Below are 14,738 nucleotides of genomic sequence, written 5' to 3' on the forward strand. Positions count from 1 at the left end.
CAACAAAAGCCTCAGCTAATTGGAAGATCACATGGGGCCTGGATAGCCCTTCAGAATTGTTCTGCTTTGGGGCAAAGTGGGCATTTATACCCTCATGTTGGCCACTCCTTGGATGCAAAACACCCCTGAAAGGCGGTGGCACTTTGGATGAGCAGTTTCGTTTTGGGGATGGCTAGCCCTCAAACTGAGAATCTTCCAGCAGCTGGCGGGACAAGTTCCTTGCTTCTGGAGGCCTCACAGTGCCACCTACAGACAGATCTTAATATACACGGAGAACACTAAGTTTACAGACTAACTGTTGTAAATGAAGAGCATATATATGAATATACCAACCTGGTACGTGTATTTGTGAGGATAATATTTTGATTGGAAAGTGGAAAACATGATATTTTATTTCCAGAAAAGTTGGGGAAAACGCCTTGAAAAAACTAGAATTTGCCCCAGTAGGAGAAGTGGTAATGCTGTGAGCAGAAGTTAATCATGTTGTAACAGAGGGGATCTGGCCAGATTCCTGGGCAGAGGGGAGGGACCCCCATGAGAGGGGCTGGGAAGTGCTGAAAGTGGCAGGAGTGAAACCAAAACCACGTGACACACTTCCATCCCCCGCACCCCACCAAAGGGTAAACAACTAACGCTGCTCGTGATACAGTGTGCACAGAGCACACACGGGCTGAAAAGGTCACAACAGACGTAAGTCATGGATGAGAACATGGTGACACCCCACCCCGGGCAGAGACGCCATACCCTTGAGCGTGACTAGAAACCCTCCTACCCGCTTCCCGGATCCCGTGGCAGGAGGAGGGCGGAGGTGCTGTGTGGGCTGACGCACGTGATGCAGGTTAGATTAGACTGGCTGACAAGCTGGACACTCTCACAACATTCAAGCTTTTGGGGTGAAAAATCTAGACAGAGGGCACGTGGAAACTCAGCCCCCTTTCTGTGGTCCCCTCAGTTGCCTGGTTGGGCCGGGGCAGAGCGTTTGCAGGACTCAGTGGATGCCGCCCCGCTTGTGGCTCTTGCCTTGCCCTTCTTGCCCGGCCAGAGTAGGTTTTTGAGGCACATGAGCCTCACCTGCAGCAGCCTGTGGGCCGAAGCAGCTCCACACTGCACAGCCCGGGTCCTGGACCGCCCTCCACTCTCTCGGTGTGACAGCAGCACACAGCTGCGTGGGCCGGGAATGTTCACTGGCCCTGGGAGCATGAACAGCCTTGGACGCCCGCTGCAGTGATCTGGCAGCGCACCTGGCCCTGGGAGAGGGTGGAAGCTGCGGCAAGACAATGGCGATGCCAGTCCCACAAATGCACACTCCAGGGAGACAGAGACAGTTCACATAACGGCACTGGGCGCCGGGAAGACAGATAGGCATGGATCAGGGTGTCTGGACACTGATTCTGGCCCTGGGGGTGGCTGGCTTCTTTCTGTATTTTGCAGTAGAGAATGGCTTGGAGCCCAGGATTCTCCACTCCCCCCAACTGGGGAACCTTTTAATAAACACCTCTTTTTCTTCCCTACCAATTATTGTGTTATGTTTGAGTACAGCAGCAGGTGGCCGAATCCTACTTTTTTCAGTAACAATGTCAGTAGTTAAGAAATGCAATTTGGGTGATTTCTCTTCGCCAAAATCAGAGAAAGACTTTCTTTGACAACACCTATGTCTGTAAACATCGGGATACTTGGTGGTATTCTAAGGATGTGCAATTATAACACCTGTAATGCCAAGGCAGTAAACAAGAGCCATGGCTAGATTTTAAATCAATTTTGATGTGTATTATTATTAATCTCTTTGATTTAATGATTTTTAGAACCTACCTTTGCAAAAATAAAATACCCTATGGATATATAAACAGGATTATAACTTAATACCATAAATGGATCTAAAAAATACACTATATTCTGACCTGACCAGTGTGGCTCAGTTGGTTAAGTATCATTCTGCAAAGTGAAAGGTCCTGGTTTGATTACCAGTCAGGACACGTGCCTAAGTTGTGGGCCTGGTCCTGGTCAGGGCAAGTGTGAGAGACAACTGATCGATGATGGTTTTCTCATACATCGATGTTTTTCTCTCTCCCTGCCCTCCCTTCTCTCTAAGAACATGTAAATAAAATGTTTTTTAAAAGTATATTATGTCCTGAAATAAATAGAAAGATTGGTTATCAGTAAAACAAAAATAGAAAGAAAAAATATGTCTCTATAGATAAGAAAGGATAAGTAACAATAATTTTGCGTTAATGAGGGAATTTTGCTTTTTGTTTTAAATCTAATTTCCTCAAAGGGCTCCTGTTCATTTAGTCCAATTCAAGGTAGGGATCTTGAAATTACAAATTTTGTCCATGTTTAGGAGTAATATAAACTCTGTTGATATTAAAGTGACCCTTGAAGTGGCCATCACACTGCCACATGCAGATTCCGACCACACGGGGCGCTGCTGCGCCCCAGCGGCTGCTGCGACAACCTGCTGAGGCCAGTGCGGCATCTGGGTCACAGGCCCACATGCCAACTGCAAGGGAGGCTTCGAATGCGACTATCCGGCATTTTCAGCTCCAGCCGGGACAGGGAAACAGTCTTTGCCCATCATTAAAACAACAGGATGGGGAATCCTCCAAACACATAGAGGTTCAGTTGCTCAATGGCTAAAACAAATGACAAATGTCTACAGCAGGTACGAAAACCCAGTTATTTTTTCACATAATAACCAGCTCAAAGGTAGGCAGTTCAAGTCTGGGGCAGCGATTCAACAATGTCATCAGTGTCATTCTGTCTATGTAGCTTGTTGACTGATTGCCTAATGGGTCCCAGGTGGTACCCTAGCCAGCATGTCTGGGTTTATCACGGGAAGTGAGGGGCAGAGCTGTGCCAACCATGCCTTTCCCCCCATTTATCAGGAAGACAAAAGCTTTTCTAGAACCCTCAACAGATACTCACTCACTCTCATTGACCAGAATTGTGCCATGAAGCCAGCCATGGAAATGAGGGAACCTAGAAAATTCTTTAGCTGCCCCTCCCCAACGGGGCCCTTTATAACGGAAATCAAGTGAGCAACCAGCGCAGCTTCAATTAGCGCTAAGTCTGAAAGGGTGATTGGAATCATTCACCTTCTCCCCATGTGTTTCTTTAATCTCACCTAGTCTCGAAGCTAACTTCCTTGCCGGGCCAGGACCTCTCGGTTCCCAGCACAAGTGAGAGTGGGATGGGTTTGGTGCTGGAAGTGAAGGTCACAGGCTACAGACAGTTCTGCTGAAGAGCCCCTGGCCCCCATCCTCCTCAGCCTCTGTGATGTCACACTGGGACTTTCCTTCCACCCTAAGCTGTGGCTTCTGGCCTGGCTGCTGTGGCCATGGGGTGCCTGGAGCCAGCAGGGGAGAGGGAGCCTGGTGGCTCTGATCTCCCCTGGGGGCACGGGAGGCCCAGCCATGCCGCTCTTGAGGGAGCCCCGTCCCCCACCTCGGGCTCCACCTCCCTGGATCCTCCCCAGCCTGTTTGCTGCCTTCAATGTTGTGCTGCTGCTGGTTTTCAGCGCCCTCTTCTTTGCATTCCCGTGAGTCTACCACATAAGCTGGCAGGTTCCTTACAGAGAGAGAAAGGAAAACAGATGTTGATGGTACAAATGCAAGAGAAGTTCAGAAGAGAGGGGTCAGAGAAGGGAATCTTCTAGGCAGAGAATTCTAGGCAGAGGGAATTGAGTGTGCAAAGGCACAGATGGTGGAGTAGAGTAGAGTTTGGTGCATTTGGGAGCTGCAGGTGGCTGGTAATACTGGGGGACATTTGGTGGGGCCTCTATGGATTTATCACTAGCCTGAGCGTTTGGAGCAGGCTCTAAGGTCTGTGGGTTCTGGGAGGTGAACTGGGTCCTGTCAGGAGCTTCAGGCCATCGCAGATCAGGGCTGAGTCCTGCTCTGGTCTCAGTTGCAGGTGGCTGGCCCAGAATGGAGAGTGGGTCTTTCCTATTGTCACGGGTCCCCTCTTTGTCTTCGCCTTCTTCAGTCTTGTTTCACTCAACTTCTCAGACCCTGGCATTTTGCATCAAGGTGAGACCTGGGCCCCCAGGAGAAGGAGTATCAGTCTAAGGGTTCTTGTCTATAGGGATGATTTGTAAAGTGTCCCTCCTGTTTCTCCTGCCGTGGCCTCAGGACCTACTCATCCCAAGTCCTCATTTGCTCGGGCCCTGCTTCTGGCCCTTCATTTCCCAGGGCTTGAGATGTGGAAAAACAGAGTTCTGAAGGGTTTCCAATAGCCTTGGAGGGGTGGGCCCGGCCGGGCTGGGGAGAGAAGCCAGCTCTTCGTACTCAGTTCTCTCTTTCTCCTTCCTACTGCACAAAATCCTTGAAGCACCAATCATGATTCCAAAGGCCTGGGTTTTCACAAGAGGCCTCTGGCAGAAACCATGCTTCCCTTTGACAGCCAGCCTCTCTGCATTTGGTCATCTTGCTCAGTGGGGATTAGGGAGCCCCCCAGCCCACATCCCCCTCATCCTTCTTGGAGCCAAGTAATACTGCCGAGCTTCCTGGAACCAGCAAGAGACTGACGGATGAGGCTCCTGGTGCTGCCCAATCCTCTTCCCATGCCAGGCTCCAACGAACAGGGTCCCATGACGGTGCACGTGGTATGGGTGAACCACAGGGCCTTCCGCCTGCAGTGGTGCCAGAAGTGCTGCTTCCACCGCCCACCCCGGACCTACCACTGCCCCTTGTGCAACATCTGTGTGGAGGTGAGGGCCCCTCTTGCTCCCTTAGTGTGCCCCGCCCCCCAGCCCATTACCTGGTGGGGACCAGGAAGCTCACTCACACAGGGGCCAGTGGTGGCTACGAAACCACTTCAGGGACTGCTAAAGGCCAAGGGTGGCAGTAATGCCCAGCTGCTCTTGGTTACTCATGCGGTCACTGCCTCTGTACCTGTGCCCGCCCACACCTGTACTGGGAGGCTGGCCCTTGCCTGCACGGGTGCCGACATACACAGGGGCACCCACATTTATACTGGCTTGGTCAGGCCAGGAGAAGGAAAGGTACTCCTGTCCTACCCACTCCCCGACCCCCCACCACAGGCCCTCACTCATGCTTGCTGACAGCAGACACCCGGGACCCTCGGACTCAGATTGGCTCAAACCCTGACCTGAGGGCTCGTCCTTCTCACTTGCACAGCCCACAGCGGTTTACAAATGTGCTGTCTGTCCTGTGTAGTCCTTCCAACCCCAGAAGGCTGCCTGGGCAAGGGTATTATTGTTATCCTCATCCCTGGGGTGAGAAAAGAGATGTCCAGAGATACTTTGTCCTCCTGCCTAAAGTTACCAGTGTAACTTCTGTTCCACAGAAGAGCAGGCGGGCCCTGTCTCTAAACACAGGCTGCTTCCTTAGCCCTTACAGACCCAGACCTTGACAGGCCAGCTTGTGAGCCACAGAGCCCTAATGGTGCTCTCACTGCTGAAAATGCCAGCGTTAGGGACTTTGGGACCCAGTTAGGAGTAGGGGAAAGGCAGGACGTGGGGCCAAGGGCGGGTGCCTCAGGGTGAGAAGGTAAGGCCTCAGATTTAGGGGTAACGGAGAATGGGGCAGAGGTCGGGTTCTAGAGGCCTGCTTTTTCTTCCTTTCGCCCAGGATTTTGACCATCACTGCAAGTGGGTCAATAACTGCATCGGTCACCGCAACTTCCGCTTCTTTATGCTGCTTGTCCTGTCCCTATGCCTCCACTCGGGCGCCATGCTGGTCACCTGCCTGATATTCTTGCTGCGCAGGACTCCACAGCCCCTTTACATAGACAAGGTCGTCGCGTATCCGCCTGGCCACTGGGCTTAAGTAGGGATAAGCAGGGAGCTCAGGGACAGCGGAGGGCGGGGTCTCGGGCCCCCCCCCCCCAATGATGGGAGGGGTTTGAGAGAGAAGCTCCTTGGGAAGAGCGGTCTGGGACTAGGTGAGGGTGGGTAGGGCCAGGGGGATGATGGGCGGGCCTAGGAGGAAGCGCAAAGAGGTGAGAATCCAGCAAGGTCAGGAATTGAGGATAGCTGAAGATGGCACGGGGGGCCTGAATTGCAGAGTCGGGTGAGTGGGGGTGGAGCGGGGTGGGGAGAGGGTAGACAATGTAGTTGTGAGCAGGGGTCAGGGATGAGGGGCGGGGTCAGGGAGGACTTTTTCTGGAGGCGCTGCTCCTTAGCTGGTGCGCAGCATCGTGGTAGCTGTGGCCGCGGCGGGCCTCCTCGTGCCACTCTCCCTGCTGCTGCTGATCCAGGCCTTATCAGTGAGCGCGGCCGAGCGCTCCTGCGAGGGCAAGGTACGCGGGCCCAGCGGAGATCGGGTTGTGGGTGGTCTCCTCGCTCCTCGGTCACCTCTGCACTTCACGGTCTTTCTCCACTGTCCTGGTTTTGATGGCCCGATTTCCCTCGAGGGTGCTTCGTTAACATTTACAGACCCAGACAAGCTCAAAACTCGCCTCCTCCATCCGGAGCTGGGTGGTAACGCTCCCTCCTGGGGGCACTGCCTCTAGGGCCTACTGTGTCCTGGGCACGTGTGCAATATTTTGAGGGGAGGGGGGCGTGAGGCAAGTAAGGCTACATCTTGCGCTCGTGTTTATAAAGAGACTGAAGTCAGAATAACACCTACCAGACACCTGTGAACCCTCCGAGGGGCCTCACCTACACTGTGTAGCGCAGATTCAGAGAGGAAGCGGACAGTTCAGGCACGACTGCAGGGTAGGGTAGGCAGTACCAGTTAGTGATTTCGGATGGGCAGAAGACAGGGGAGAGCACTGCTGGCGAGGGGCCAGCTGGCAAAAGGCAGGCCGCTGGAATGAGGAGAGGATGGAGAAGAAATAGTCTTAACTGGAGTGGAAGATGGCATAGAAGTCAAGTGGCCTGCTTGGAGGTGGCCAGATTTACAAGGCCCAGGAAATCAGGTGGGGAATTTGATCTTGGTGAATTGGAATCCTGGGAGCCATGATAGGATTCTTTTTTTTTTTTTTAACATAAAGTAAAATTTCACATTTTTTAAGTGCACAATTACATGAGTTTTGACAAGCCATACAATCCAGTAACCACCACCATAACTAAAATTTAAAACATTTTCATCACCTCCAAAAATTCCCTCATGGCCTTTTCAGTCACTTTTCCTCCCTGCCACCCTCGCAAACACTGATCTGTTTTCTATCACTGTAGTTGTCCTTTTCCCGAGTCTCATGAAATGGAATCAAAACCTTTTCAGTCTGGCCTTTTTCACTTAGCACAATGCATTTGAGATTCATCAATGTTGTTCACCTCAGCAGTTTCTTCCTTTTGGTTGCTGTGTAGTATTCACTCATATGGTTGTACCACAGGTTATTTATTCATGCAGCAAACTGCCAGCATGTCTTCCAAATGGCCTTTCTATTTTGCATTCCCAAAGAAATGCATGAGAATTACACTTGTTCTTTACCCTCAGTAACATTTGGCATTGTCAGTTGTTTTTTGTATCTTAATCTTAGCTAGACTGATAAATGTGTAGAAGTGTTTCACTGTAGTATTTTTTAAGATTTTATTTATATATTTTTAGAGGGGAAGGGCAAGGAGAAAATGAAGAGAAACATCAAGGTATGGTTGCCTCTTGCACGCCCCCTACTGGGGACCTTTAGCATTTCATATAATAACATCTTGGTGATGATGAACTCCTGGGAAGCACTTTATCTGCCCTTCCATTCTAAATGATAGCTTTGCTGGATAGAGTAATCTTGGATACAGGTCCTTGGTTTTCATGCTCTGAATACTTCTTTCTAGCCCCTTCTTGCCTGTAGGGTTTCTTTTGAGAAATTGGCTGATAGTCCCATGAGAACTTTTTTTTAGGTAACTGTCTCCTTTTCTCTTGCTGCTTTTACAATTCTCTCCTTATCTGTAATCTTGGGTAACGTAATTATGATGTGTCTTGGTTTGTTTCTCTTTGGGTCCAACTTGTTTGGGACTCTCTGAGCTTCCTGGACTTCTATATCTATTTCCTTTGCCAGATTGGAGAAGTTTTCATTATTTTAGTTTTCAATGTCTTGCTCTTCCTCTTCTTCTGGCACCCCTATGATTTGGATGTTGTAATGTTCAAAGTTGTCCCAGAGGTTCCTCAGCCTCACCTTGTTTTTCTGAATTCTTGTGTCTTCATTCTGTTCTGATTGAATGTTTATTTCTTCCTTTTGCTCCAAATCATTGATTTGAGTCCCAGTTTCCTTCCCTTCACCGTTGGTTCCCTGTACACTTTTCTTTATTTCATTTTGTATAGTCTTCACTTCTTTATTTGCATCTATACCCAATCTGCATATCCTGATTACCAGTGTTTTTTTTTAAATTTTTTATTTAATTATTTTTCAACTACAGTATTCTGTCTTTTACTCCCATCCCAGCCCACCCCCCATGCCCCCCACCTCCCTCCCATTTCCACCCCCCTTAGTTGTTGTCCATGTGTCCTTTATACTAGTTCCTGTAAATCCTTCCCCCCTTTCCCCTGAAATTCCCCCTGATTACCAGTGTTTTGAACTCTGCATCTGATAGATTGGCTATCTCCTCATCCCCATTGCTCTTTTTCTGGAGTTTTGATCTGTTCTTTCATTTGGGCCATATTTCATTGTCTCAGAGCACCTGTTAACATTGTAAGGGGTGGGGCTTTAGTATTCACCACAGCAGGGCAACCCTACTTCATGTTGTGGGCTGTATGTGGTGGGGGCTGGTCAGAGAAGGAGCAATGCTGCTTGCTCTGCTCTTGTCCTGCTTTCAGACACTTTTCTCATTCCCACTACCCACAAGCAAATTGAGCCCTTTGAGGTGCTGCCTTGGTGCTGATTCCTGGGTGGGTTTGTGTACATTCTAGGACCCTGCCCCATCCAATGGACTCTCTTGTGAGACTTTGTTTTTTTAAAAAAAATTCAGAGAGAGGGGAAGAGAAGGCAAAAGAGAGGGATAGAGCCATCAATGTGTGGTTGCCTCTTGCGTGCCCCTTACTGTGAGCCTGGCCTGCAACCCAGCCATATGTCCTGACTGTGAATCGAACCAGTGACCATTTGGTTCAGAGGCCAGCACTAAATCCACTGAGCCACACCAGCCAGGGCTTTAACTGCCAGAGATTTTGAGGCTTTATTTTTCCAGAGCTGGAACCCTGGGTTGGGCAGTCTGTGTTGCTCTCCAGTTGTTCCTGCTGGTTTATCTGCACACGATTATGGGATCACTTGGTTTGCTAGCTGTCGTCTTGATGGGCATCCTCTCCACCCTGAGTGCCCATCTCTGCCCTCCTACCGGTCTGAATGGATGTTTCTTCTTTAGCTCCTTGGTTGTTGACATCCATACAGGTTGATTTTTAGGCAGTTCTTGTTCTTTTTTTGTGTTTAAATCATTGTTATCCTTCTTTTGGTTCTGGGAGGAAGCAAAATGTATCTACCAACACCTCCAGCTTGGCTGGTGCAATGTAAATTCTTCAACTTTGTGCTTTTTCAAAGTTCTTTTGGCTATCCTAGTTCCTTTGATTTTCTCCATAAATTTTAGAATCTATCAATTTCTACAACAAAGTTTGCTGAGATTTTCATTTGGAGTGAATGTATTGATCAATTTGGAAAACTGATATAAAAATGGTATACCTCTCTATTTATTTATGTCTTCTTTGATTTCTTTCATTAGTGTTTTGCAGTTTTGCACATATAAATCTTGCATGTTTTGTATTAGATTTTTTGAGTGTTTCATTTTTTGTGCTACTATAATTTTTAAAATTTAATTTTCCATTTGTTTATTATTACAGTCACTCATCACATAACTGTTGTGACACATATGAGAAATGCATCATTAAGTAATTTTGTTGTTGTGCAAACATCATAGAGCACACTGACACAAGTCTAGGTGGTATAGTCCACCACACACCTGGACTATATGATGTAGCCTGTTGCTCCTGGGTTTCAAACCTGTACAGGCACGTTATTGTACTGAAAGTGTAAGTAGTTGTAATGTGTTGCACTATGACAATACAATGGCTATGACATCACAAGGTGATAGAAAATTTTCAACCCTATTATAATCTAATTGGGACCACTATTATATATGCAGTCTGCCATTGACCACAAAGCATTTGAGTCTGATAAAGAACCTGAAACACCATTATGTGTTACATGACCATATAAGGAAATACAGTGGTTTGTTGTATATTGGTCTTGAATCTTGCAATTTTGCTGGACTCACTTATTAGTTTAATAACTTTTTTGTTGATTCTACATAGAAAACCATGCTATTGTGAATAAAGACAGTTTTATTTCTTCCTTCCCAACATTATGATTTTATTTCTTTTTCTTTTCTTACTGCAATGTCCTGAACTTCCAGTGCAGTGTTGAGGAGTAGTGAAAGTGAACATTCTTGCCATGAGATTTCTTCAGTAAGACAATGACTTCAAAAGGCTGTTTCAGGAAGACAGTAGTATGCCAGTTTAATGAGGGAGGGGCTGGAATCATTGAGATATCTGAAAGGACAGAGGAACCCTCTTTGCCCACCTCCTCCCACTCTTCCAGTCACCACTCAATCACTCCACCCGTATTTGGCCCCCAGCCCATCTGTGACTCCTTTGCTCAGCTCTCACTCATTAGCCCCATGTGGTATACCTGACTTCTCTCTCAAGCTCCAGTCCATCATTTCAGCCTCTCTTGGGAAGCGTATTCCATCCCCACATCCTGTGGTTCTTCCAACCCTAGGTCAGGTCATAGGCCTGCCCTCCCTCCACTGTTTGGAATGGGCCCTCCCAATCCAGATCTTCAGCCCAAGAAACCTAAATGTGGTCTGCAGTCCATGATTCACCAGGCAAGGCTCTTTCCCATTACCTGCAGACCCCATTCCAGGGACCTCAAACCTGTGTCCAGCTCCTGACCATAACTTACTTGGTGGGTGATAGCAAGGGCTCTGGAGCCAGATCACATGAACTCAAACCACAGCTCCACAACATATCAGCAGGGAGATCTTCAGTATGTTACTTAGCCACCTGGTGCCTCCATTTTCCCATCTGTAAAGGAGGTACAACACAGATTAATGTGCATAAAACACGTAGAACTGTGGCTGGTACAAGTGCTATATATGCTGTTCTTCTTGTCTTCTCTCTTTCCCATCATCATGTATACATGTCCATGTTTCATCTTAAAAGCAAAGCAAAATCCTCCCTTAACATCACAGGTATCCATTCTACCAGCTGTACTCTCCCCTCCAGCTCTGCCATATTTCCTGTAGGACTTGGCTGTGCCATTTTTGCCTTCCTTGGCCCACTTCAGCCCAGCCTCTTTCTTTGAGTCACACTGATGCTGCTCCCTCCAAGTGGCCAAAGCTGGCAGGCATCCCTCAGTCTCCTCTTTCCCCACTGCGCACAGCAGCATCCGAAGCTGAACACATCTGCCGTGGCCCTTCGCCAGCCTCTTTGGGCCCAGCTGCAGCTCTGCCTACACCTTGCAGTCTTGGCCTGTGCATGCTCTTCCACCAGCACAGTGCCAGGAACACCGTCAAAGCCCCCAGATATTTATGAGTAAACGAGTGAACCTACAAGCAAAGGGGCCAATAATGCTTTGCGAAAGAAGCGAAGAGAGGGAAAGAGAAAGAAGGCTGATGTCCTGATCTGCTGGGGAAGGTAGAGAGCCCAGGCAGCAGGGAGTTGGGCAGGACAGAGGGTGAGAAAATGCCTACTTTGGTTTTGATCTGTGAACTGTAAGGGCTTTTGAAACATGGGATTGGGGCAGGAGATCCGGGTGTGGAGCCAGTAAGAGAGGACAACTGGGCAACTTCAGAGCTCTTAGATTCCATTCACGTCTCAGAGGGCCCCATGTGGGTAGAGAGAGGAGGGCACTCTGCTTTATCAGTCAGTTTTATGAATTTATCAAACAATTATCAATCCTTTAAACGTTGATCCATCAACACTTTCCTGTACTTCATATACATCTAATAAATCAACATTTCTCTAAAATGCTGAGCATAAATTTGATCAAGCTCTTTGAGCAATTTAATTAAAATTGTGAATAGAATGTAAGTTTCCCTTAAATGCTTTAAACAGCTTTAAGTAGACAGAACATCTCAATGGCCAGGGATGCATTTGGGGGCTGTCCTGACTTTTCCCCAGGTGCAGCTGCCCTGCGTGCAGTCCTGGCTCCATCTGGTGGAGCTGCTGGGGACCGAAGTCTTACTAACAGAGCGGGGGTGCAGGGGAGCTGGTGGTGGGCAGAGGGGCCATTTTTAATTATGACAAACATTTCCTGGCAAAGGCTCTTCAAGTCTGAGACTTGGCCTGCACTGGGGAGGAGTAAGGGGCTCAGGAAGGCTGGAGGCCCATGGATGGAAGGAGGGACAGGGGAGGAGGAGGAGAATCTGGTCAAGAGTGCCCAGGGGATGCCCTGACTAGCGTGGCTCAGTGGGTTGGTCATTGTCCCACAAACCAAAAAATCGCTGGTTCGACTCCCAGTCAGGGCACACATGCCTGGGTTGTGGGCCAGGTCGCTGGTTGGGGGTGTGTGAGGGCAACCCATCAATGTTTCTCTCACACATCCACACTGACGTTTCTGTCCCTCTCTTCCCCCCACCCTTCCCTTCTCTCTAAAACTAAATAAGTAAAATCTTTCAAAAAGAGAGTGCCCAGAGGAGGACTTGACCTTTGGCCTTGACCTTTACTGCATTGGGTGCCCAGGACCTTCAGTCCAGATTTTCCAGGGCCCTGTGACTTGGGTTAGGAAAATAGAGTAGGGTTTCGTGCAACCACCCTTCCAGATAGTGATATCTGTCTGTGACGGCACAAGTTCAGGGGAAAGTAGGGGAGTAGCATGTGTGTGCACGGAACTGTCTTTGGAGCAGTTTGTCAGCAAAAGGAAGATCTGGACCTCCACCCGGAACGACATATTAGGAGGATGTGTGTGGCCAAAGGAGACAGAGATGGGGAAGATGCTGCAGAAGAGGGTGTACAGGGATGGGAAGGATTCCTGAGAAGGCAGGAGAGGTGGGTGTAGTGCCAGGGTCAGCTGGAGAGAACGACTGAGGAGTGGGTTGGGGAAGGCCTCAGCTCCCTCTTGGGCCTCTCCGCCCTCCGAGCTTTGCTGCAGCTCTGGGCTGGCTGTCTGCTCAGGGAGGGCGGGCAATGGGGATGGTCTGTCCAGCCCTGCTGGCTCTGAGCTCCTCTTCCCACCCTTACCCCCTCCAGTGCCGATACCTGCAGGGATACAACCCCTTTGACCATGGCTGTGCCAGCAACTGGTATTTAACAATTTGTGCACCACTGGGACCCAAGTGAGTCAGCAGACCAGAGGTCTGTGCGGTAGCCCCTGGGGGTGGTGGGGTGGGGTGTAACTGGGTCATCTCTCCTGGACTCTCAGCGCAACTCCGAGGCCCCCACACCACCATTCCCATTCCTCTGAGGTTTCCTCCAAGGCATTGTGGGAGCCTTGGGAACCTCCCTATTTCCTTGACTCTGTGTGTTCTCGCCCCAAGAAATGGAGTGGAGAGACACTGTGGCCTGGGTGAGACTGGCCCCAGCTCCGGTCCTGGGCTGTGCACTCCCCAAGCTGAGGAGGCACGGGGACCGGGCCAGGGGAGACACTGCCCCTTGTGTCCGGTGTATTGCTCCCCAGGTACATGGCCAAAGCTGTCTGGCTGCAGAGCGTGGTGGAGCCAGACTGGGTGCCAGTGCAGAACCTGCATTTCCCGATGTGTCCCTCTGGGCTCAGTCACTCAGTCCTCCCTGGGCCTGGGTCTGGCCACCAGCCCCAATCTCTGGCTCTCCGCAAACCAGTGAAAGCTCCCGCAGGGAGTGGTGAGTCTGAAGCTGTCCTGGAGGTGAGTAGTGTGTGTGTGTGTGTGTGTGTGTGTGTGTGTGTGTTGGGAGAGGGGCCTCTGTGGATAATGTAGGTGTTGGGGGGAGCCCCCTGCCCCTGCCCATGTTGGGCTGGTTCTGAAGCTAAAGCACTCAGAGCTCAAGGAAGGGGCATTATAGACCCGAGGAGTGATAGAACCGGAGTCATGGCCCTCCGGAGTACACCACGGTTTCTGGAAACACACAGACCACACCACTCACTTTCTGGTTAGCCTTGGGCCGGTCACTTACCCTTTCTGGGCTTCGGTCTCCTCAGCTACAATGCGGACTGAAACTAGCCCACTGGTTTATAATTTGGGGGGTGGGTCAGCATCCTTTATTTAAAGTAAATTTTTACTCTAAAGTCCAACATATGTGAAACGTATGGAGGGGAAGCATTAGGATTGCTTGGATAGTTTCTTGCTCCCCAATAGATGGGCTCTGAGTTGTGGGGCAAGGCCTTGGAAAGAGCCCCCACACCCCACTCCGTGTTTAGCTCCACACAGGCCTCCTGCTGCCTCTGCCTCGGGAGGCCCCCAGATGAGGCCGGCCCCTTCACACCCAGGACGCCAGGAACGTCTGCACTGAAACTTCCCCTCCTGGGCCCCATCCTTGGCCACTCTGCTGGCAGGGAGTGCCAGCCCCCCCCCCCCCCCCCCCGGCTCCGCGCCAAAGCCCATTAAACACCTTTTCCCTGCCTCCTACAATTGCCCTAATGTGTGTGTCTCTCCTGGGTGTGAGGGAGTCAGGGGGTGAGGGGTGCTCTAAGGGCCCGGGACAAAGACCCTGGGAGGGAGGAGGGCCCAACACTAGCCAACTCCGGGACCTTGGGCAAGACACTCAACATTTCTCATCCTTAGAATGGAGTGACCATAAAGACCATAATGGCCGTCCTGACCACCTCTCGGAATCCAGCATTATCAGGGCTGTCCGGCTCGGGAAAGATCTCGCCTCCGCCTA

At 49.9% G+C, this 14,738-nt stretch overlaps 1 protein-coding gene across 1 annotated transcript; it reads left to right on the forward strand.

Annotated features, from left to right (window-relative positions):
* The first annotated feature begins 3,410 nt into the window (after window positions 1-3,410).
* ZDHHC19 (zinc finger DHHC-type palmitoyltransferase 19) lies at window positions 3,411-14,369 on the forward strand. The gene is made up of 8 exons (XM_037147428.2): window positions 3,411-3,535; window positions 3,904-4,025; window positions 4,566-4,705; window positions 5,589-5,761; window positions 6,153-6,258; window positions 13,131-13,216; window positions 13,558-13,762; window positions 14,275-14,369. The coding sequence occupies exons 1-8, from the start codon at window positions 3,411-3,413 to the stop codon at window positions 14,320-14,322; spliced, it is 1,005 nt and encodes a 334-aa protein (XP_037003323.2). The 3' UTR covers window positions 14,323-14,369.
* Window positions 14,370-14,738: the final 369 nt, after the last annotated feature.

Source organism: Artibeus jamaicensis, unplaced genomic scaffold (assembly GCF_021234435.1).
Source record: "Artibeus jamaicensis isolate MK-2021 breed Jamaican fruit bat unplaced genomic scaffold, CSHL_Jam_final contig_793, whole genome shotgun sequence".
NCBI lineage: Eukaryota > Metazoa > Chordata > Mammalia > Chiroptera > Phyllostomidae > Artibeus > Artibeus jamaicensis.